Source organism: Rhopilema esculentum, chromosome 16 (genome assembly GCF_057945365.1).
Source record: "Rhopilema esculentum isolate cy_ngs chromosome 16, ASM5794536v1, whole genome shotgun sequence".
Classification (NCBI taxonomy): domain Eukaryota; kingdom Metazoa; phylum Cnidaria; class Scyphozoa; order Rhizostomeae; family Rhizostomatidae; genus Rhopilema; species Rhopilema esculentum.
The window spans coordinates 13,693,317-13,716,811 of NC_142830.1; the positions used below are offsets into that span (position 1 = coordinate 13,693,317).

General features: G+C 34.5%; 1 protein-coding gene across 2 annotated transcripts; it reads left to right on the forward strand.

The window, feature by feature from the left end:
- The first annotated feature begins 2,744 nt into the window (after nucleotides 1–2,744).
- Nucleotides 2,745–20,923, forward strand: LOC135682372 (disks large-associated protein 1). Of its 2 annotated transcripts, none has more exons than XM_065197239.2 (6): nucleotides 2,745–2,894; nucleotides 13,218–13,433; nucleotides 15,257–15,348; nucleotides 16,510–16,581; nucleotides 17,471–17,557; nucleotides 18,365–20,923. In XM_065197239.2, exons 2-6 carry the CDS (start codon nucleotides 13,241–13,243, stop codon nucleotides 18,575–18,577), a joined length of 657 nt encoding a protein of 218 aa, XP_065053311.1. In that variant the 5' UTR covers nucleotides 2,745–2,894; nucleotides 13,218–13,240; the 3' UTR covers nucleotides 18,578–20,923. The 2 variants fall into 2 exon arrangements, with proteins under 2 accessions (XP_065053311.1, XP_065053312.1); XM_065197240.2 differs by lacking the exon at nucleotides 2,745–2,894 and adding an exon at nucleotides 7,550–8,884.
- Nucleotides 20,924–23,495: the final 2,572 nt, after the last annotated feature.

Consider the following 23,495-nt stretch of genomic DNA (forward strand, 5'->3'; position numbering starts at 1 on the left):
TTGATAAAGCAAACTTTGTACTGTTCCACTCGCCCAAGAAAATATTACATGTATTTCTAAATCTCGAATTTGGCATTAAAAACATAAAAAAGAACCAAGTATGTTTAGTTCCTAAGTGTCCTTGCTGACCAACACCTTTCCTAGAAATATCACACATGCCAGCTTTTCAAAAATCTTACTAGAACCATTGGACTCTTTTTTAAACTGAGGCACTAATTTCCTTTAACGACTTTTGCCTGTTTGTATAATTTACTTTTTTATCTTTTGTCAACTATAGAATTATTGACTTAGGTTTTACATTCGGTATCAATTTTTCTCCACTAGTTTTCTCCAAAAGAAAATTCTTGCATGTGTAAAATTTGGCGCGCAAAATCCAAGTATAGTGCGCTTGCGCCGACTGAACATTGTTGGATGGGGTGTGAAAACACTCTCAACATCTCTCAACAACACCTTTAACAATAGAAATGTTGAGTCGACCCGCTGAACATTTTGAATCTGTTCAAACTCCACTCAATATCGCTGAACAACGCTCAACACCACTCAACATCACTGAACAGGGTGTTCAAACGCTCTTAACATTGGCACACTACAAATGTCGAGCGATGTTCAGTGAAATGTTGAGAGCGTTTTAATGGGGCTTAAAGTTGCCCAAAAATTTTCCCATGATGCTTAAATACAAGAAACCACCTTGCTATTAGCTTACAGCATGTTTCGCCCCAAAACATTTTCAACTCCTCTCTCCTCGTAGTAGCGAATGTGGCAGCTGGAGGTTGCCAAACACAGAAAAGAGCTCTTACGTCATGAAAACTATATTTTTATGATTTTCGACTATTCACCACACAACCTGAAAGACCAGCATGAAATATCTTTGAGCGTGCAATATTTGTTAATTATTTTAAAAACTGGATTGAGCAAGGCCAATGAAATATATGAATCTTGCTAATGGTTAACTGTTAATTTTGTTCATAAAGTGTAGGGGAACGGGCTGTGCTCACGTGAACATATATCAGTAAATTTATAACACAATTAGCTATTTTGACACATTTAGAGGTATTTTGTGAATCGTGATAATCTTTAAGGTATGTTTATATTATAATTTCAATTTATACGCTTGATAATTATATGCTTTCTAATATTATGCTGTTGTTACCGCTCTTAATCTTCAATTCAGTTAATTAGAAATGTCTAAAAAAGCAGGGCCCTTAGCTCGATAGCCCATCTTGGAGTTTTTCTCCAAGGGTCCTAAACAACAAGTAAATATAATATTTGAAGTTATTGTATTTCTGTTTTTGTATTAGCAATTATGGTCATTGGTTAAGAATTTGTAATGTCATTTCTTTACGTATATGTATTTAAACTTTAACTTTTATTTCTTGTTGCTTGAAAAGAAAGAATTTGAATTTGATCCAAATTCAAAAATTATTAAAACAGATCCTATAACTTTGGCAATTAAGAACTCAATTCGACAGGATTAAAGAGACGGTAGAGAGGTGTTTTAAGTGCTTACAACGTTCTTATCAAGCAAATTGTCAACAGTCCTCTGTCCATGAAGCTCAAGGGTCTCGTTTTAGACAACGGGGTGGACTGGGATGGACACCAGTTTTCCCCTAAGGTCAATTTTCTAATTTCTCGAAATCCGTTGAAAAACCTTGGAGAAGAGGGAGGTGATCAGATCGATTTCGGTCTTCATTCTTGCAAAATAGCCCCCATTGCAAAAAATGTTGCTTAAGAAAATTAATTTTTCTAAAATTTTTGAATTAGATAGAAAAATACCAAAAAGGCATTTACCACGTTTTTTGATAATTTGAAGGGCGTGGTCGATAAAATTGTTTGCCCCCCCTCCTTGTTTTTTGGGCTGGTGATGCCACTACAAAGCTTTCTAGGCAGACTTGCACTATTTGGTGTGACATCACATAACAAGGTTCTTTTAGCCTGTGTTCCAGACCCCTAGCTCTACTTTCAAGTTAGGGGTCTAGAGCACAGGCTAGGTTCTTTAGCATTCCTGAGTTTGAATGCCCAGAGATTCTTTTTAAAGTTTTTTATCTTTTTCAAATAAAATGAAAAACATAGAAACAGGAATTTGATTTTGATACGATTTGTCTGTAAAATTCAACTTTGAATTGATAAAAAAGACACGTTGATAATAGGGCATAGTTTCTTCAAAAATTTGGTTTAAAAAAGGCCTGTGAAATGTAGGTTTCTTGAGATTTATCAACCAGTACTGAAAGTGTCTTGGGGGCACTTTTCACGAAACCCATGGAAACCCTGTTCGGCATGAATTTAATTTTGTGTCTCATGTAAAGGGCTATTTTCAGTGTTTCTAGCAATGAAAACGAGATTATGCGTGTACAGTTGCCAAGACAGCCAAGCTCGAATTTATTTGGATCACTTTTTTGTTCGTCTTATTGTCTTATGAAAAATGACTAATAATTGGATTGGCATCGTCAGAATTGAAAATTCAATGATTGATGCTAATGGGAAATTCCATTGTTTTCTCTTGTAATTACAGTGCAATAACTCACGAATTAATTTTACTTTAGCCAATCGAACACTCGTCCATTTGCAGTCATATGTCATTATAGCTTATAAATGTTCCAAAAACATGTTGAAATTTAGCCATAACTTTGAATGTATTACATCAAGACAAAGCTTTTTCTGTCATTTTTGTTATCAAAAAGTCGTTTCTAAGGAGCCCGACACTACCTTGTGACGTCATTCGTTTCTTTTGTGTATCCATTGATTACGTAATAATTAGTCCCCAGACCTATGATGGTTGGCGAGTAGTGGGATTTGGTTTACTCGGTACACTAACATCAGGAAGGTCGCTAGTAGTTGATTTTAAACGAAAAGTACGTGCAAAAAGGTCTAGCTGGACTAGAGATTGTCAAGCAAAGGTAAGCTGCATTATTTTTTAATGTAACATGGTTTCAATTGCAGCGGAGATTTATGTATTCTTCGGCAGGCCACCTGACCGGAGGCGTTCCCCGCGTGGACTGACTTATTTATTTGGAAATAAACGAAACTGTTACTTGTTATAGGCAATGATTTCTTGCGCCAAATAGGTCAGATATATGGGATTTTATTGTCCCTACGCTACAGAGCTGGTTTCTGAACTTTAAACACTGGAAGCCCCATTTTACATACTCCATGATAGGTATATCCCTCCCTTGAATGAATGAGCCTAAAAATGTCCTACCATATCATGTCACTGTTTATGTTTCATCTCAAAAATTTGCATTTTCACTTCAGATCTATTTCATTTTAAGTTGCAATATTCGCTTATAGTCCTATGCATCCATATTTTGTTAAGGGAGGTACTTTAATTGATGGTTGAAGATAGGCGAGGCAAAAGGAACAGGTGTTTTTATAGAATAGCGTGAAAAAATATTAGTCTGGAAGAAGTTATTGTGTTTGTTTGTATTGTCATAATTCAGGAGAGTTCAGTTTTCAAGTAATGCAAAGTTTATACCTTGCACTATAGCTTCATAATTTATTCGTAACGGGATGTTTTCACAAACGGGTGGAGCATCCTGTTGACGAACGCTAATGTCCCACCGTTATGTCATTAACAAATTTCTTTATAATTCCAGAAGGCTAATTTAGTTAACTCAAAATTTTAAAAGCCTTTTTTATGAAAAACCTTTCTTGTAAATTAATACTTAAATCAAATTTATTGCATTTGATATTAAATTTGCCAGAATAGAAAGCATGGTCTGATATTAAATTCAGCCTATAATTTGCTCTGTTTTTTATTCCTCATAAAAAGACAGATAGATATATTAAAACTTTTACTAATAATACTTTCTATTCAAAGGAGGTTTGTTGAATAAGATGACACTATGTCTTCATAAAGTTGAACATTAGCATATATATATCTTAGGTATATATTGGTTATAACTTTCCAAATTTTTTATAACTTTCCACGGTATCATGCCTGAAATTATAGTTCTTAAGGAAAGCCTATACCAGTTCTTAAAGAAAACCATTTCAAGTGTCTCAGAACATACAAGTTGGCTTGTGAAATGTCTTTTGGCTTATTTCAGGCTTGCCTAGACTTCCAAAGTCCAAAGTGCCAATGATAACAGAATCTCTCTAAAGCAAGCTTATGACAGGTCAAGGCTTAGACATGCTTTGCCAAACAAAGCCTTAACTATAGGCTATGTTGTCTCTGCCTTGAACTAAATTATAATTTCAATGAACAGGTTTATATGACCCATAAACTTTCATCAAGGCCCAGTGGGAAGGTATAAACCAAATAGCTGCAACTCTTGTTTTTTGGGTCATAGATCACATGATGGTGATGTAAGTTTCTAAATTAAGACTGACTCAGTTTTAGTCAGTGACAAGTGATATGCCATATTGCAAATCAAAACTGTTCTGCTTTAGATACTAAACAAAGGTCAATTTTCTAATGTTGATTTCTCCTTGGATTTCATTTGTCCTACCAAAGGGGGAAGGAGCCAAATCAAATCTCGCACATAATTATGCATTTAAAAAAAGTTAATTGCCATGCTCCTAATATTGTGCCAATTGTCCAGCAAGTTTACAACATGTCCTATGAGATATGACCATCAGTTGCTGTCACTTAAGGTTTAGTGTCCAGTATGATTATATTCAAAAATTTGTGAAGAATCCAGTTTTTCTTTGGTCTACTTTGTCCATTCTCAAAAACCTTTGTATCTTTAATTCATAATTTTTCCGTTTACTAACATTTGGAAATTTCATTCATACATTAAGTCCCATATATTTTGTTTTACACTCAGTAAACTTGGGTAAGATTGTATATCTCCAATGCACAAAAATAATGTTTTAATGAAAAATCAAATGAATTACTGTTGATTAATGTCGTTTATCTAGATAGATGTTTTAGCCCTCCATCTTCTATTATATATATATATATGTAGTTTTATGATGCCCTGGTTTTCTTTATGATTTTTTCAATACAGTTTGCCAAAGAAGTGTTTTGTTTGTACAGGTTGTCCTGCTAACTCAAAACAACAGTGTCATTTTATTTGCACTCATAAAAGCAGCCATTTTTGTAATGAGAATTTTAAAAAAATGGGAGTGGATTGATGGTTAGGATATGACTGAGTGTATTCCCAGCTGTAAAATAAAATAAACTAACTATTTTTTGTCTTAACCAACCATTGCCCAAGCCCTTACCAGGCCTTCCAAGTGGTTATTTTATACCTGCCAAGTTTTTAACATTTCACTGAATTTGAAATATGCAGTTAAAGTAATAAAGTTTAATCACAAATTCCCCTTCTAATTTTTCAATGAATAGTTAAAGGTGAAATATATAGTGAGATTTATTTTCAGATAAAATATGCAGAAGATATATATAATGCATATATTAAAGGACGTCAGAATATTTAGGCAAATTTGTTTTTTGGCTGAATGCATTTATGTGCTTAAATGTACAAAACACAAGCTCCTTTGCAACTTGCTCTGGCTATGCTATATCAATGGCTAGCTGGTCTTTGCAAACCACTAGCTCTCAAGTGGCCTGGTGCTTCTTTGCTTAAAAAAGAGACTAACCTTTTTGTAAGCTGAGAGCATCTGCATGTCAAATAAGCTGTTTTGAATTCACATGATACATGCTCTTTAATTTGTTTTCTAAAGTTTTCAAGATATAAACTGTTACTTTAAGAATTTTTTATATAAAGCACTAGCTTTTTATAAACTATTTCTTTTGAAAATCAATCGGGCTCCATTTCCAAAGACGCTAAATTTCTGGCTGCTCAATTTATAAAAACTTCTAAAAGTTTCCAACCACCATTTATGTTCCTCCATTCAACCTACAGAATTAATGGATCATTAACTGATGACTAATGAAGTTATGTTTTGTTTTTCTCTAGTCAGAAATGTCTCTTTTCATTTTTGAAAGAAACAGAAGCCCTACATTCAATGCAACCAATGGAAACAAATTACTGTCTTTTGTGTCAAAGAAGATATAGTTATCATTTAAACTAGGAACACACCTGGCTTTCTTCATTTACGCTTTTTGTAGATGTATAAAAAGTTTGTTAATAGCCAGTGATGCCATAGCAAGGGAACAACAAACTTAAGCCAATTCTGGATTTTGCTATTGCTTTGACCTTTTTCTTGGCACTTTCCCTTCCCCTGCCCTGCAGCTCATCTTGTATCTCTGTTGATAGCCTGCCCAGGGAGGCCAACTGATTGCTCTACTTCCTGATATTGATAAAGGCATTCCAATTTCAAAATCTAAGTCCAGTCCCTAGCTACCACTGTTCTTAGGGGCCTCATGCAGCTCCAAAATATTTAATAATTATTTATTTCCAACAAAAAACTCATTATATTCCTATCTTTCACCAACAATGATATCAATTCTCTTCTTCATACAACACTAATTGTTATAGAATCATTAAACTTACAAAGTTTCAAAATTGCTGCCCTGAATTACTCTAGAATGATTCAATACAATTGGTGGAACTGAGTCAATTAATTTGAAATTGAATTGAGAGTTCTTAAAGACAAAGTGAAATTGGATGTTTTATTCTTTTTCCTTGTTTTCCAAGATAGAATAACCATAAGGCTTGTTTTATTTCTCTAACTGTTTTATTTCTCTGGAAATGTTCCTTTCTCTGGACACGTTTCTTTCTCCAGATATTTTTTTTCTTAATTCCATTAGGTCGGATGGATTAGTGTTCCTTTGTTCTGATAAGTTGCGATTAATTTGTGACAAACTTTGCTAGACAAGAATTGTTATAAATTTTAAACTGCATATTTTCTAAAAATCAAAAAGTTCTATGCCTGCTACCTAATTTGAGCATTGATTTTCTTATAAAATGTTGCTCAAAAAATCTCTGCATACAGCCTTTTCAAAAACCCTGACATTGTCATATTCAATGTGAGATACTGTGACTCTAATTAAGTTAAGTCCCAAATATGTGTGACACACAGATAAATAGAATTGGATATTGAATATGTAAAATGCTTTATCCACTTTGATGAATAAATAACAGGATTTTAATATGTTTCTTAGCAATAAATTCGAAGAAGAAAGTCTTTATATATTGGCGCAAAGGCTTAATTTTCCGCTGCGAGACGCTATAAACACTACTGCCAAGGGCCTTTCCTGAAAAGGATTTACTGTTTCAATAAATGTCTTATTCTATATGAATTCCCAATAAGAGGGGAGGGCAGATTTTTAAGAGAAATGATGTCTTGTCCCATTGTCGATATTCCCTTTTGTTTTATGCCTGATAAACAGTAGAACACACAATAGCAATGTTTCGATCGATGAGTGTTTTTAAAACCTGTTTTAGAACAACATTCATCTATTGTGTGTCATTTTGTTTTTTCTTTGGAAATTTAAAAAGCAATATTTTTTAAAACCTGTTTAAGGAGCAGTCATAAAGATCTGCTATATGGGTGTGCACGATATTTGGGTGGGTCATGAAAAATTCTGCCAAACCTGTCTGGGGCTATTAAAAAACGTTTTTGTATGGGGTCATGAAAAAAACCCGATTTTGCTATTGGGCCACAAAGTTTAAATAGGAATTTAGGAAGGCTATTGATTATTTTTCTAAAATTCTGGAGAATCGCCCCCCCCCCATAATAGTTACTTTGTAGCCGATCCCTTCCTTGACAGTTCTCCATACCCTTTCATTGGTTTCTGTTCTGTTTTGTGCTTTAGGAAATAAAGCCTTCGTTCATGGAGTGCCTACTAGGTCAAGATGGATCGTCTTGTGATTCAAATATTTGTTGCTAGAAACTGTTCTAACCATTCTGAAGACCAAGCTTTAGAACAAATTTAAAATAAGGTGTAAAAACAACTTAATAGAACCAAGCCAGCGAAATTTCACGTAGCAAATCTCCCAATGTTTACATAATGTTAATTTTCATCTTCGTTTATACAGAAGCCCGCAAAGGACGATGTGCTTTGTTCTGAAATAAAACACTACCTTTTTTAAAACACAATGGTGTTTGGGTTTCTGTCAAATCCAAACCTTAATCGTCTAGCTTGTATGTCTCCCAAAGGCTGTGTTTGTGGAAAAAGTATTTCTTTTTGAAAAATCAGTATTTCAGCTTCTTCTAAGAAAACACTGTGGCAGTTGCTAAGATTTCACGTTCACAACACGGGAATTTGTTTAATATGATTTAAATCATACGGTATAAGACGTTATTGCAATGGGTGTTGTCCGTACAGTAGACGAAATTTTTGTTGTTTTCTAAAGCTACCTTTTTGGTCGGAATAGATGTTTTAATCCCAGTGTAGTTTGAACTCTTATGGTTTAGACGGTACATTGGTAACATCCAACGATAGGCGTACGCACACTGTAAAAACCCCACACCACTGTTTTGGGGGCCTTGATTAAGCGTATATTGGCGTTAGTGGGACAACAATTTTTATTTTCCGCCCTATTTATATCAACACTGTTTACAGTTTCTTTGCAATTGTAGAAATGACTTTTTTCATTTGTGAAGCATCAGTGGCCTGATCTAGCTGTAAAACTTACACTTTTTCAAAACTTGCCTTGCGATATAAACTTTGTTATTCTTAGTATCATTTTAATCCTTTGTGGTGTCCCCCGTTTCTTATGGTTTGCAAAATCGCGTCTCATCAATGTGGGATGAATCGCTTCCAAACTGTATTATAAAACCAGTAGACGCACAGGCGAGGTTGAATTTGAATAGAGAAGCTCGACTATTGAAAAGGATGGTAATGAGGCGTGTCTACCGCCTTGTGTTCGTTGCCAGTTCAAGATCAGCTGTTTTTAAATCGTTTCTTTGGTTTTGAATAATACTATAAGACTTTGCAAGAAAGATCGTTGGTTTCAGCGTGGGAATATCCGTAAGTGCTTGTTCGTATAGGCAAAGGAGATTTGTAATCGTGAAGAAACTGTTTTTTCATCAAACGGTAAGAAGATAATAAAGAATTACTTTCATTTTGTTATTGTAGAGGATTTTGTGAGTTTTGAAGGCAAATATCAGCGGTCAGTTGTAAATTATAATGCTCCAGACTTTTGTGTAGCTAGTTAATGTTTCTTCAGGTTTTTAGCTCAGCAAAACAGCTTCGAATAAATTCTGATGAATTATTTGTAGTGTTTTTCTATGTTGTTTATTTACCATTTTCGACTTGCATGTCAAGTGTAGCTTTGGCCGGGAATTTCGCTTTAACATCTATATGTGGCACGCTTATTCCCAGGGAAACGTTCGTTTATCTAAGAAAATATTTTTTATTTTTGTTTTATTTTGAGAACTTTAACCGATTGGTGACGTTTCTTCGGTGATGACCGAACCTGTTTGCTATCTTTCTCCAATCCAGCTTGTCAGATTTATCGATGTATTCAATGCTTCATTATTTTTGTCTTTAGGCCCAACAATGACGCCGACTTTGTTTTGTTTGGCCAAGTGTTTAACTTATCGGTGTTAAGAATTTCGTTATTCACACTTACATTTGCTTCAAAAACCAGCGTCAATCGTTTTCCCGCGAAAAATCACGATTCCCGCGAAATTCTTAGAACCACAGGGTAAATAGCGGCTTAATTTCGAGATCGGATAGTGCTGCGTTAGAAATAGCAAAAAACGCACGAAAAATCTTAAAACCAGAGATCAGAACTCTCTATTATTCTTTGTTGATAAACTTCGTTGCCACTATTTAATTTTCTTTCGATTTGTTGTTCCTTCGGTTGTGTTAGCGGTTAGTTATTCTAGTTAAAGAGGAGGAAACACGCTGTTAGAAACATTTTCTTGATTTTTGTTAAGGTATTCGAATAAAAGTTCTCTGTTCTTCTTCTTTTGAGAAAGGGTAGACGTTTTATCTTTTGTTAAAATCTTCATGGCAAAATATTTGTATTCATATATTCATAAAGTATGCTTATTTTTTCAAATCTGATTTGAAAACCGCGCTTTTTTGAGAAAAAATGAGATCACTATGACGAGAGACAAGTCCTGCAATTTTATGTTAGGAATTTCGTGAAACACAATAAAAAAATGAGACACAAACATGCGAGCCGAGGCTGTGAAATTTTCTTAAAACATTTTTAAAAACTGGATTATCCTGAGCCTAATATTCTAATAAACAATATTCTTACAAAAAGAGAGTTTACTCTGCCCTAGAACGAAAAAGCCATGAACATTTCGCAGATTGACTGGATATTGCAATTCGTTTTAGGTAAAGAAAATTCGTTTTCTGCTTGCAATGAGATAGAAATACGAGTTTTCTAATCATTGCAGTGCTATTTCGGTATGAATCAGTCTTCCTCTCAATACGATTTAATAAATTAATTACGGACTTTTCTAATTAAAGATTTAAGCTGACGTTGTGCAAAAGACTTTGCATGACAAATTTCCATGAATCATGCAATGCTTTTAACGAATTTTCAAGTCTTGTAATTACTGGACGTGAGATGAGCTTACACCCCGTTTCATTGCCACATATTTTATTCAGTTTACCGTACAACTGAATAGGCATCCCAAGGTCTCAATCGCGCTTATGATTAATATTTCATTCACTGATTCATTTTATCATTAAGCATTCTCTTATCACTATTTCAGGATGTTGAAATGCTTGTCGCTTGCTTCACAATTCGACCGCATGATTCCACCAAATGTGAAATGAACATCGGCTTTGTTAATTTGTCAATTCTCTTTCTTAATGACAGTCCCCAGTGACCGTTTTTACACACACTTTTCAAGCCGGTACTTTGATTAATTTCGTGTTTGGTCTCCTGGGATTAAATATTTAAACTAAAACAGCAGAGTGCTTCATCAATTCCAAAATGGCTTTCATCGTCTTTAAGAACACACGAGCAGTTTTATTTCGTCTCACTTCTAACAAACGCGATCTTAGCATTGCACCATACCAAGCAAGTAAAAAGCTGGCAGGACGCGTGATAAACCCTCCTTCAACATGTGCTCGTTTTTATAGAATTATCCTGAACACATCTTGCAGTGTTTAGCTTCCAAAGCCCAAATGTGCTTGATTTGCAGTTTTGAAAGTGCAGATATGCGGCTTTGCATAAAAACCAACCCAAAAACGAGGTTTCAATCATTTTAAGGTCTTTTAGGCATTCAAAGCGTTTTATTCCCAGGTATGTGAACTTGAAGGCATTAGAGCCTAGTGCCACCATTCAGAGCCTAGTATCCCCCCAGAAAACTAAAAAACTGGGAGCTAAAAAAAATGACATCCATAACTCCGGAAAATATCAAAATAAGACGGGCAATATATTTTCTCTTAAAGTTTCTCAAAAGCACCTCATATATTTAGAGTTTTCTAAAAAGTATGCCCATAATTTTGGAAATTTTTGAGAAAACTACCCATAAATTGAGATTTTCTGGTTGAGAAGGCACCCTTAAAAAGGTACAACCCCATGCAATAGAGCATTGGATTTCACCCCACCCCCTAGGAATCTACCTGCTTATATTTTAGCATTTCAGTGTCTAACTAGATTTACGTTTCAGCATTCTGTTCAGAATTTTAGACATCATCACTGAACATACGAATATGAAATGGGAAACAGCATCTTCGATTACATTTTGAAACAGGAAGATTTATAAATTGCATTTTCTTTTGATTTCAACACATCCCTCAACATTGGTCCACTCCACTAAGATTTTGACTTTGACAATTTACTCCCAACAAATTTATGAATGTAATTTGAAAATGCTGCTCGCAACATCACTGGATGAGCATACTTGATAAACAGCAACATTTTCATTAAGCAAGGCTTAAAGAAATAAATCCACCAGCATTATAAAACGATCAAATTTACCGGCAGCTGCTTCATAACTCTATGAGAAAATGCACAATATTATTTGGGTCAATTTGTTTTATTTAAATTGATGCTCGCAAGGAAATCGCCTTTCTGCAGGTACCCGCTTCAAACAGCCCTGCTTCAATATTGCCTCGCTGAATCTTTATTTCTCAGTCACGAAGTTTGTAAATTTTTTGAAGAATTTTGCTTTGAGATGCACTGCCTTGGTGGGAGCTGTGAATAGCTTCTTAATGGGGGAGGGGGCTGGGGGTTGTGGGTGAGCTTTTTTAAAGGGTGTGGCCGTGTAATAGATTTGGAAGCGAGCTATTTTCGTGGCGGCTTTAAGATAATTTCTGTAGGCCCTTTTCTAGTTGAAGTTCCCCCATCCCCAAAGTAGCCCCATCCCAACCCCAGGGATTAATTTGAGAATTTACGGTGTTGTTTTAATTCGGATAGGCCTTTGGCAAAATTTTATGTATTGGCGGTTGTTTTGGATACAATTTTTATTTTTGATTAGTTGTGATAAGTTTATTGGCTTGGAGTGATGATATGGTTTGAGAGCAACATACTTGATATCCGCAAATTTGGAATTAAATGTAAGACAAAATGGATTTAGGGTTTTCTGTGTGAAAGACACTTGAAGTTCGCTCCAATCTGGTTTTAAAAATTCTTTAGCAAGATAGTTTAAACTAGATGAAATGTGCAAGCGTGGTTCGTTGATGTATCAATCGTTACTTTGGGTGCCAAGGTCTCGATAATCCAGTCTCAGAATTTAGGTTCAAATCTAGTCACAAATATATTTATTTGCTCTTCGTCCGCATCTACTCATTCTTTGCCACCAAATCAGTCCACAATACTTTGTCCTCGGTTTCTTGAAGCTGTGGTACCTATTGTAATGAAACATACCCGCCATTACACACCATTTGATTTTGAAATGTGTCAAGACAGGGGTGGGCAATAAAAGTTTAAAAGGGACCACATAAGAAGCCTGAACGGTTTTGGATTCCCGAACCAGCGACAACTTTATCATGCGCAATTTTCATTTTCTCTTAATATATGTAAAAAGCAACAATTCATACTATATTTAAATTTTTACTGTTAAGCTTCTCGTCTTTAGGTTTTTAGCGTTATCCAGTTTTGTTTTATTTGATTTGTTGATTTGGTTGTAACCACTCTATGGGTGCTAGTTTCTTCAAGTTTGAGACCATTATCCTCTTTATATCATGAGTAATATCGAGACTAAATCTCCAGCATATATGTATTTTTTTATTATTTTATTTATTTCATCTTTTCTAATGTTCCCCAAAATTTCTGTTCGATATGGGTGTTAGCTTATCATCAGCGCATAAAATCTCTGTTTAATTTATTTGTTTTTGTTACTAGGGTAGGATTATATCTCGTATTTTTAACCCCCGGTTTTATTCTATCAGTTGTTTTATTATTTATGAGTTTATTCCTATAGTTTTACAACGCAAATCTCACATCTCCTTTCAGTTAAAACATTTTCTGTGAGAATTATGGAGAAACCCGAGATCCAGATTGACATTTCGCGGCTCAGCATCATCGACAAAGAAAATACACATCCAGATAAGATTATCAAAAAAGATGGACAGTATTTCCTAAACATTTTACAAGCAGAAATTGAGAGATTTACAGCGTTGTGCGAAAGAGCTGAAAAAGATATCGCGGAAAACTCGTTATCTGAAGAAGGTGGGTTTCAATATATTGTTTTCATGCTTCAATTTAACCTCATTGTAGTGAAATCTTGGAAAATATCTTCGCAGTTATTGAAATGCTGATAAGGCATTGAAAATGCTGAAATCTGATAAAAAACAGTTTAAAAGCTTGTTTTTGAGACATTTCAGGGGGATTTGGAGTATGAATAAACGCTTTCTATATCAATTTGTGCTTATTATGCAATATGTAGCAGTAATTATTAGGAAGATAATTTTTTTGTATTTTTAGCACAATATTTTAAGTGCTGCTGTTTACAGGAATTACTTATTGGAAATAGAAAATATTGAGCATATTAAAAATTCAATTTGAAAATGATAGGTTAGGTGCATTTTTCTCAATCCGACAACTGTTGTTTTTTAAGCTGCAAAAAAATTATTCGACAAAAACAACAGCTACTATCAGCAATTTTTCTATTTTGTTTTATTTGTAACATGTAAGGTTAGTTTGTTTTTAATCGTGTGATTGTAATCCCCGTTTTAACAGTGCTAGATCTAAAATTTCCTGCTAGTAGAGACTTCGACATGGCAATAAAAAAAATTATGAATTTACATTCCGATGCAAAGCTCAATGTGTGGGACACACAAGCTAAAGATTAGTTAATTGAATTGAAAAAAGTTTTCTAGCGAGCAACAGGCTAAAAGATTCTGTTTTTTTGTAAAAGTGAGAAAGCCTTAATAAAATTTAATTCTGTCATGGACAAGCACTTGCTTGAGAATCCGGAGAGCCAGAATATATAGTGGCGGCCATTACAAAAATTGGGCAAATCATGTTCGTTTTTGCATTTATTCGTTTTGGCGTCACAGTGATTGTCTAGCAGACGCCCTTGGGACCAAAGTTTCGGTCCCTCGAGGACCGTTGTCCGTTACTTGGGTGTGGCTGCACTATATGGGTTTCCTAGACTAGGCTTGGTTTAAAGAAATTTTCTGAGAATGTTATAGGAAGTGTTTTTATCGGGTGGGGGTCTGTTAATTTAGGTTTTACTGTGAATGCATATAGACGATTCTTCTATTCTGCTGGTATAGAATATCTTATGCCCGTCTTATGTCGTATAGCGGCCTAGAAAATCCAAAAATATAAATTTTAGTTCCTATCAATATCTTATTGTTTATCTGTATAATAGATAAATAATTGTAGAATTCATTATTAGATTATGTTGGGTAGCTGTTTGCGTGGAATTCATTACTCAACATTGAAAACAAAGTAAACTGACAAAAACCCTGTCCTTCTGGCCTCCAACGCTTTCTGTACGTCGAATTTTATGTGGCCACCAGAAAATTGAAACTGATAAACTGCATTTTCATAACAGAGGTCTTGTGTTGTTTAGAAACCATGCTATGACTCGCCAAGTTTTGTCAAAAATGCATCTATTTATCTATTTAAATTCTCCTCTATTTAAGTTCCCCTGAAAATTGGATCTAATTTGAAAATTTTTGTAGGAAATACTTTCAGCTTATTCTCATTTGTAACTCCAGTTGCTAACACCAATATGTAGACTTTGATTTTTATAAGAATTATTTATCCTAAATTCACTGGAAAATCATATAAGATCATTTCGGAATGATGAGAAAATGAAGAGCGCTGTTTTAGATTCATGGTTCCAGTTCAAGAGATTCAAGATCCTTCCAAAAAGGCAGAGCCAGGCTAACGTCCCCTTTTTCCACCCAACTTCTCTTCTCAAACCATTTATTTTCTTATCTGACTAAACTCTTCTCTTCGCCTTTAGCTTTTGTTTTCAGCACAGCTGCAAATGGTTTTACTTCCTTTTTCCGTTTGTAATTTTCGCAATTTTTCCCCAGCGAGTGGCAAAATACGAGCGGCAATCGGCAAGTCACAATTACTGCTAACAAAGAAATTCAAACAATTCGAGAAACTTTGCAATGAAAACATTGTAAGTAACGTCTGTAGTTTTATCTCATTCTTTCTTTCCAAATAGATCTTTCATTCTTGATGACTTTAGTGTCTGATATCACCTTCTATAATTGAAGAAACCGACGTGTTAACGAATTTTTTATTTAACAATGCTGATTGCTGTAATTAAATTCATCACAGCTGATTCAAGTTAGAATAAAAAAGTTTTGAGACGTTCATTGTAAGCAAAATGTGATTTTAATCGAAGTGTGATTATCAAAGAGTACAAAAAAAATTACAGCTCCGCGGCTATAAGTAGGAGAGAGGTTACCTAAGACAGAAAGGCTAGCACGCAACTTCAGAAAAGATCAATCAGCCGAGTTAAGTATCTAAGATAACAGAAAATGCCAGATCGTTAAACTTAATGTGAGCTTGCCAGGAATACTTGAAAAGAAGTCATGTGCAAAATCTTGAACCTTTATTTAAAGCGTTTGTTTCTTGTGTCGAAGTCATACATTTAGAACTTTCATTTATGGGGTTCTCCATTTGCAGTATTTCTCTTTGATTCTAAAGACATCGATTCTAAAGGCTGTATTTTCTTACTAAACGAAAAAGTTTTGTGAATTCTGTAACATTGTGGTAGTATTTTAAATCTTCCTGACATTTCTTAACACCTGGATTATTATTTCATTTACAATTTTTAGGAAACTTGAAAATGGCTTTGAAAAAAGCCAATATATGTTGTAAAATGTTTGCTTTTTTCAAAGCCATTTTCTATGTCATTTGCGTAAAATATTTTACTTTAAAACTTTTATGCAATGGCGCAGGGTATGTTCTGTGCCTCGTCCATCTTTAAACCTTGACATACATGCTTTTTTCTTGATTTTTCGTGTTTCTTTTGTCTCCATCAAAAACCATGAAATATGAATCCAAAAAATAACGTCTTCATTAAGGCGCAAAGAGAAAGTTTCTGTCAAATCGAAACCCCTTATCAATGTAAATGATTTTGCAATCTTACTTGTATCCGTTTTTCATAAAACAGTTACGACAAAAATACTAAAAGAAAAATCAAATTGTTTGTATCAACCTTGAAAGTATAATCAGTTTTTGATAATGTTTAAATATTAATTTTCTTGTATTTTATCTTGCAAGTTATTTTGGGAAATTTTTAATGAGTTCACACCATGCTTTGTTTTACCAGGAAAATTCGCCAGGCAAGAAGCGCCCAATGTCCACGGACCTCGAAGGATTCTGGGATATGGTCTCAATACAGGTATGCTCATAATTATTTAAAAGTTTCAAAAGTTGTGCAAATTTATGGCCATCTATTTGAAGCGGCGGATGCAGTCGCTTTTAACCTTGAATGTTGCAAATCATTCGATCTTTGTGTTTTATTTTCGTGGAAACTAAATCAAATCAACTCAGGTTTTGACTTCTAATGAATCCGTTTTCTGAGCTCATTTTTGCCAGCACGTCGCTTCTGAAAGTATGATTTCAAATAATATTATTTATTTTTTTAATTTTCGCTATGGTTTCCAAAGTTTGATGTTGTTTGGAGGTGTTTACTGTTTAATCTAACTCTGTATAGTGTATGATACTTCTAGCAAGTTTTTTTGCATAAGTAATTTCCCACAACGATCGATAATTTAGATCAGTGCACGGTCAAAATCACCCTGAAAAGTTTCAAAGGAATTTGAATATATGTAGCGTTGGGTGATATAAAGGTTAGTGATAAAGTTGGCTTCTGTTCATGAACCATCAGTAGCGGAACTGCCTGTTAGCGAGAACACTTGTCTTGGGCCAATAGTAACGAGGCTCTTTTCTTCGCTGTTCTTTGTTAGCAACACCATCCGTCAACCAACACCACCCCCCCCCCCCCTCCCCTTGGACCAACTCAATTTGTGCTAAAGGATACCCATTTACTGCTTGATCTACGACTAAATAAACAGGCAAAAATATGAGAACAAATTGTCAGTTTCTTTCTTATTGCGCATTTCTACGAAAGGAAATAAAAATTTGGGGCTTACGAATGTCAGTGTTAATCGATTTTTATGCGTATTTTTTCGGAAATGGCATTTTTTGTTTCTGCTGGAATTAAACTGTCTTTAAAGTGTCTTTCTTAGCCACAAATGTTTTACTCACCTCATGTGCATTATTTCCAGGTAGAAGATGTCAACAGAATGTTTGATAATCTGGAAGAACTGAGAAATAATAATTGGAAGGAGAGTATAGAACCGAAGGATTCTCCAGTAAGTTTTGAAATTTTTAAAATCTTTGTTTTCATCAGAGTTTTGTGCAAATTTATTTGTTGTGTTTTTCGCCTCAACAGACATATAAGAACAAAAATAAAAATTGTTTACTACACGTTTCCCAATATCAAACTTTTTACATTCAAGTACAAAAACAACTCAAAGAACAATGCTATTGAAAAAGTTCGTTCAGTTATAGAAATTGTGTTCAATCAAGCATTGTGATTAACACCTTTAAATAAAAGCGTCTTTTCTAAAACTACAACAGTTTAGCAATCTTTTTATTTAACAATGCATGTTACTAGATTTAAATTGATTTAAGATGAAGAGAGAATTTATTGACGAACTCAAACTATTTTTGTCAACAGTGTCGGACAAAATCAGTAAATCAGATAATCACAAGGTTCATTTTTATTTTCGACAAGAACACACAGAAACAGAAGCTAGAAACAATAAACCTACAAATGTTTTGGACTAAACTGAAACTGAATAAACAAAGAGATCACTTTTCATTACCCTGTATAGCCTCTTTTCTTAAGCGTTCTCATTTGGCTCGGTACCAAGCGGTCCTGCCCGTTTACACGAAAGCCAAACGGAACGGTTCCAAATGGAACTACATCTGTAGCGGAGCCAACAGAGAACGGATAGCAGGTCCCAAATGGAACGGTTCCAATTTTTGAACGGTTCCATTTTCACTCGTGTAAACAGGGTCTAAGGCGATCAGATACAGTTTGGATCAGGTAAAGCATCTGTGTTATTCGATTATTTTCTGAATTGTTGTTTATCTCAAATTTCGTTGTTTCTCAGGACGGCAAATTATCACCAACCCCCCGGAGGAAAAGTCCCCGCAGCCGAAAGACGAGTAAAAACAATAACTACGTCGACGAAGATAAAGCGCGGAAAGACGCGAGACAAAGACTTAATGATCATTTAAAGCAAGTGAAGCTGCAGCGAAACGCGGATAACGGTGGACCTTCAGAGGTTGATATCAGAAGCTCAAAATCGGCGAGTCAGATGTAGAAATTTCACATTTATATGGCTTTCCAAATGGTCTTAACATGGATATTTTATAACATAGATGCGAAAAATATTAGATTAAATTGCTGGAACTAATTTGTACTGAATTTCAAATTCTTCTCATTAATGCTTAAAAATGCCAAATTCGTCTAGATGGTTCATCGAATTTTTCAAACTGCATGAAGCATTTTTGCTTCATCGCAGGAAAAAATGTTTTTAGATAATTTCCAGACTAGTTGGAACTTGGAAGACGTTGACCTGTGAACCCGTGTGACACATTTGAGACACAACATGGCTCTCTTCTCACGTAGGCATTTTCATTTGAAACTAACAATGCTATGTCTTTCGTCTACACGCAGGGAAATTTTCAGATTACTGTCAATTAATTTTCAACCAAAGAGCATTAATTTCAAAAGATCTTCGCGTGGACACCCCTAAAAGTGTATATCCGAGAATGCAACTGCTATGATTTTTTTCCTTGCGATTTCTGCATGTGCAGTTCGCCTGAGGTAATCGAAGCGAATTTAAATTTTACGTAGACTCCCCATCAATGTATCGCAGCGTTTTGGCTGCTCATTGCGCAAACAAATTTTGTTTTCACATCAACTTGAATTCTTCTTCCATTTACGAATGTAACTGCACACGAGTTGGCGGATCAAACGTATAGACCAATACTGGTGTATGCCTGTAAAACAAATTTGGACTTGTAACTGCACATGGGTGTATGCAAGACACTCCTGGTAGTTTATTTTTGATCGTAAAGGTGTCTTTGTTTTGCTAAATCATGTGAAAATATTCTGAGAGCCGCCCTATTCTAGGACAAATGTAAGACCACTTTGAAGAAGGCTGTGATTTTTAATATGTGGTATTTTGTGCATAGCCAATGTTGCTATGCCAATTTCTGTGTGTAGAAATATGCTTAATTGTTTCTCTTCCTGTTTAAGAAATGGAAGTTTTTATGCTTTCTAGTGTAGCTATTATCAAATTGAAGTCTACTAAATTTATTTGCTGTTCTGATCAATCAAGTTTTTCTCCTTTAGCGTGATTCATAGTGTCTCGTGCTCCTCTCAAATTTCCAAAGCTATCAAATCTTAGATATCAAACTCCGTTCTTGACGTGTTGTCATTTCTCCCCAAAGAGTTTTTTTCTCCGTCACCTTCCAAGGATACATAGTCTAAATTTTCGGAGAAATGTTTCGTAATTATCTTGTTATTCTAGGTTATTTTTCTGGAGTAGCATTTTCTTCCATTTTGAAGTTATTGGTATTAATTCTTAACTAGATTTTAAATTTTAGAAGAAGCTTTTGCCTTCTTGTTATGTTAATTTGTATATATCGTTATGTACTAGAAAATTAATGTTCTTGGATGTTTAGTCCCGGCTCAACTATTGTAGATCGAACGAAAATTTAATGAAGATCGATCACTTCTATTTAAATTGTCTAACAGCACTGATTTGTAAAGCGAAAAAGCACAATTTGCTGCATAGAGGCAGATGAAGTATGATTTTTAATGAGACATTTCAAAGGAGATGACGGAAATACAGTTATCCCTTTGGAGTATGATTTTTAAGCAATTATCAAGAGTTGACATTAAATTTTACTCTGTCTAAGAATCATCTCAGCTTCAGTCCTCGCGTGAAACCGCGTTTCTCGTGCAGGAATATGACCTTACTTAACCACGCCCTTTTTCACTACCTGTATTTCAGTGCCTCTATGCAAAAGATCTATTTAAAAATTCGAAATAAGCAAAAACGTATTGTTTCCCATAGTTTTAGCGTCGTAAACAATGTCTGTTGTGCTTCTTAGTCTAGTAAATTATTGATTCTGGTTGCTTAGTGTCGTCTGTTGGTGGATGTTTTAGAGATCTAGTTAAATTTGCCTCTAGGTTTTATTTAAGGTGAAATTTACCTGTTTTTAAGATCCATTGTTAGTTCGGGCCACATTATACTTATGTTATCAGCAAGCATCATCGTTCCTGTTTCCCATAATGGCATTTTCTAAAATATTGTTTCCCTAATATATTCCCGGAACCTTATATGCTCTATTATTTGGCAGAAATTGAAGACCCTTGATCGGTTCTTGTTGGAGAATCCTCTTAGGCTGTCCCTCCCTTTGTCAACATCTTTAAGTTGAAAGGAAAATCTTACAAGTGTTTTCACCCCAAGGACAATCAAATGTATTTGTGACGCCAGAGGTCGTTTAAACATGTAATTCTATCGTTCCTTACTTTACTTTCGAAAGGGACAGTAAACGGCGTATATATTATTCTTATTGATGGTATTCTGAAAAGTCTTTATGTTGACGATCTTATACAATGCCTTATCAGAAATAGATGTGATTCGTCAATGGCACTGTGATTTTTATTGCATTTTCTCTCGTGTTGGCATTGAAGGTTTATTACCAAAGCTTGTTCCAGTACAGCCTAACTATATCTTCCTCGGCACACTGAGATTAATGTAAGCCTAGTTTTCAATCGGATTGAAGACAATTTTCAAGTAAATTCGGGCAGTTGTGTTATCTTTTATTCTCCGTGGATTCCACCATATTCCAATACTTGTATACTTTAAATTACAAAATATAACTGGATTTGAATACATTAAATTTACATTTACATTTCCTATCGAAAGTTTTAAATCAATGAGGATATGATGTCATTATGTAGAATATAATGTCATTAAAAGCAATGGCTAACAAATAGTTCTCGCAGTTTTGGCTCGATTCTTTGGTGAACCCTGAAGGCTTTAAGGCAATCGTAGCCTGAACAGTATAGAGTACCAAAGTGATGACGTCATAAAAATATATTTTAGAATTTTTAATTTCGATCCCTGAACCTGAAAGAGCATCATGCAATACCGCTAAATCTGCAAAATCACTGAAAGATATTACGAATTGGCTGAGATATGACCAGATGAGCACAGGCTCTTACCCTATCAAACCTCTGTAATTTGGTCTCAGTTCATAACTTTATGAACCAGGCCAAAATAACAGTGATTGTTAGCAAAGTTAAAATCTTTCATTAGTCATATTTTGAGCATAGCTAATTGGTTTTGCATATTGAGAGGTATTTTATGCTGTTCTTTCAGATCATGTGATCAAATTTAAGAAATTCTAAAAAAGATTTTCGATGATGTCACACTTCGGTACTCTATAGTCCTAAAAGTTGCAGTCGATGATCTTCTGAAAGTCACAAATTTTCCTTTCTGATTTACCTTTTGTTGAGAAAATTCCTTTTATGAAAAAAATTGTTAAACAGCATAGCTAGTTTTTGAGCTTCATAAATCACATTTTCGCTCGATGTGTTTTCTACTGTTTTCAGAAACTCACCTTTGGTTTCTGTTATAAAATAGCATGTTATCAAAATATCAACCATATTGCATTACGAAATAATAATCAACCATGATAATCTTTGTAAGCTCGTCGCTATTAGGTAAAATTTCATTATTTACATCTTGCATTATTTAATCTAGTATCAACTTTGAATTTTAAATCGAAAACCAATCCTCCTCTTGAAACCAGTTTCCATTTATAGTAAAATCTACGCGAAAGATTTACAAAGATTGTGAAACCATCGGTCTAAATTCTGAACTCATTTCTGTCCTCTTCACGCCAAAATTCACAGCTTTTACTTGTCCAGTGCTTTTGATACAGTCGCATAATTTTGTGTGTACATATCTAGTAAAGCCAAATAATTCCTAAGCACATCCATAATTCAAGTTCAGGTTCGTGAATATTCCTTCAAATTACAAAGCTCTTTTCCGAGGGCCTTCTAATTGTTGAAACATTTTATAGGCAAATGTAATACAACTATCTTATAGCAAACAAAGAAATTTGATCGTAATTAATGCAGCATAATTATTTTTAATGCTACCAGAATATGAATAGTCCAGGTGTTATTTCACCTCACTCTTTATTGCCTTTAATTCAAAAATGAAATATATTCCGATATAATGTTCAGTCTAATATATGAAATATACCTTTTTGGATGCTTGAAAATAACCTGAATGAGATTTGTAGCAAGAGGGAGGTCATCAGAATATTCATAATTTATTTCAGCGAACAAATTTCAAAAATAACATGATAGATCAACAGATTAAAAAGAAATTAAATCATAAATTATAATTAAATAATTAAAGAAGAAATAAATCATCAATGTATATACAGGTTCCGCATATACAAATATCATAAACAAAAATCTAAAATCTCTTGGGATAATACACCATCGATTTTTCGTGTCTCATGGGATCCGCCCAGGCACAATGCCACGGGGTATTTCTACTGCAACCAAATCAAGTACCATTAAACATACCTTGATCTGGTTTTTATACATTGAGAAACAAGGAGAGAAGTTCTGTTTTTCTGTTTAAAGACGAAGGTGGAATTTATCATTTATCAGGTATATATATGAAATTGCCTTTTTGTTATGTTTATGAAATACGCGTTTTTTGCAAAAAGAAGTATCAATGGCAGGCGATAATGTGCGATAATGCCCCGAAAATGCATGGCCTAAGGCCTCTGCTGTCTTGATTTACCAAAGGGCAAATGAAAGGTTGTATTTTAGACCGTAAAAGTCGCAAATATCAAACCAATAAATGCCATAGGTAACTTGTGTGTTTGTGTCTCGTCTGTGCTTAGTAGATTGCCAGCCATCATAAAAACTTGTCTTGTTTCCTTTGACGATTTCATCTCAAAATATTTTGTTATTGAAAACTTAGGCATAGTTTTGAACTGGTCCTTTGATGCAGTTACAAAATGAGCATGAAAGTTGAGATAAATTGGTTTCTTCAAATTAGTCTACATATTTTGATTTCTATTATCTGTGTTTGACATGAAATTTCTTAAGCAAAAGTCGTATGATTTATTAGGCGTGCTTTTTTAGGGAGACTGAGAGAGTTTCCTCCTTTGAATAATTCCCTGTGTACAATA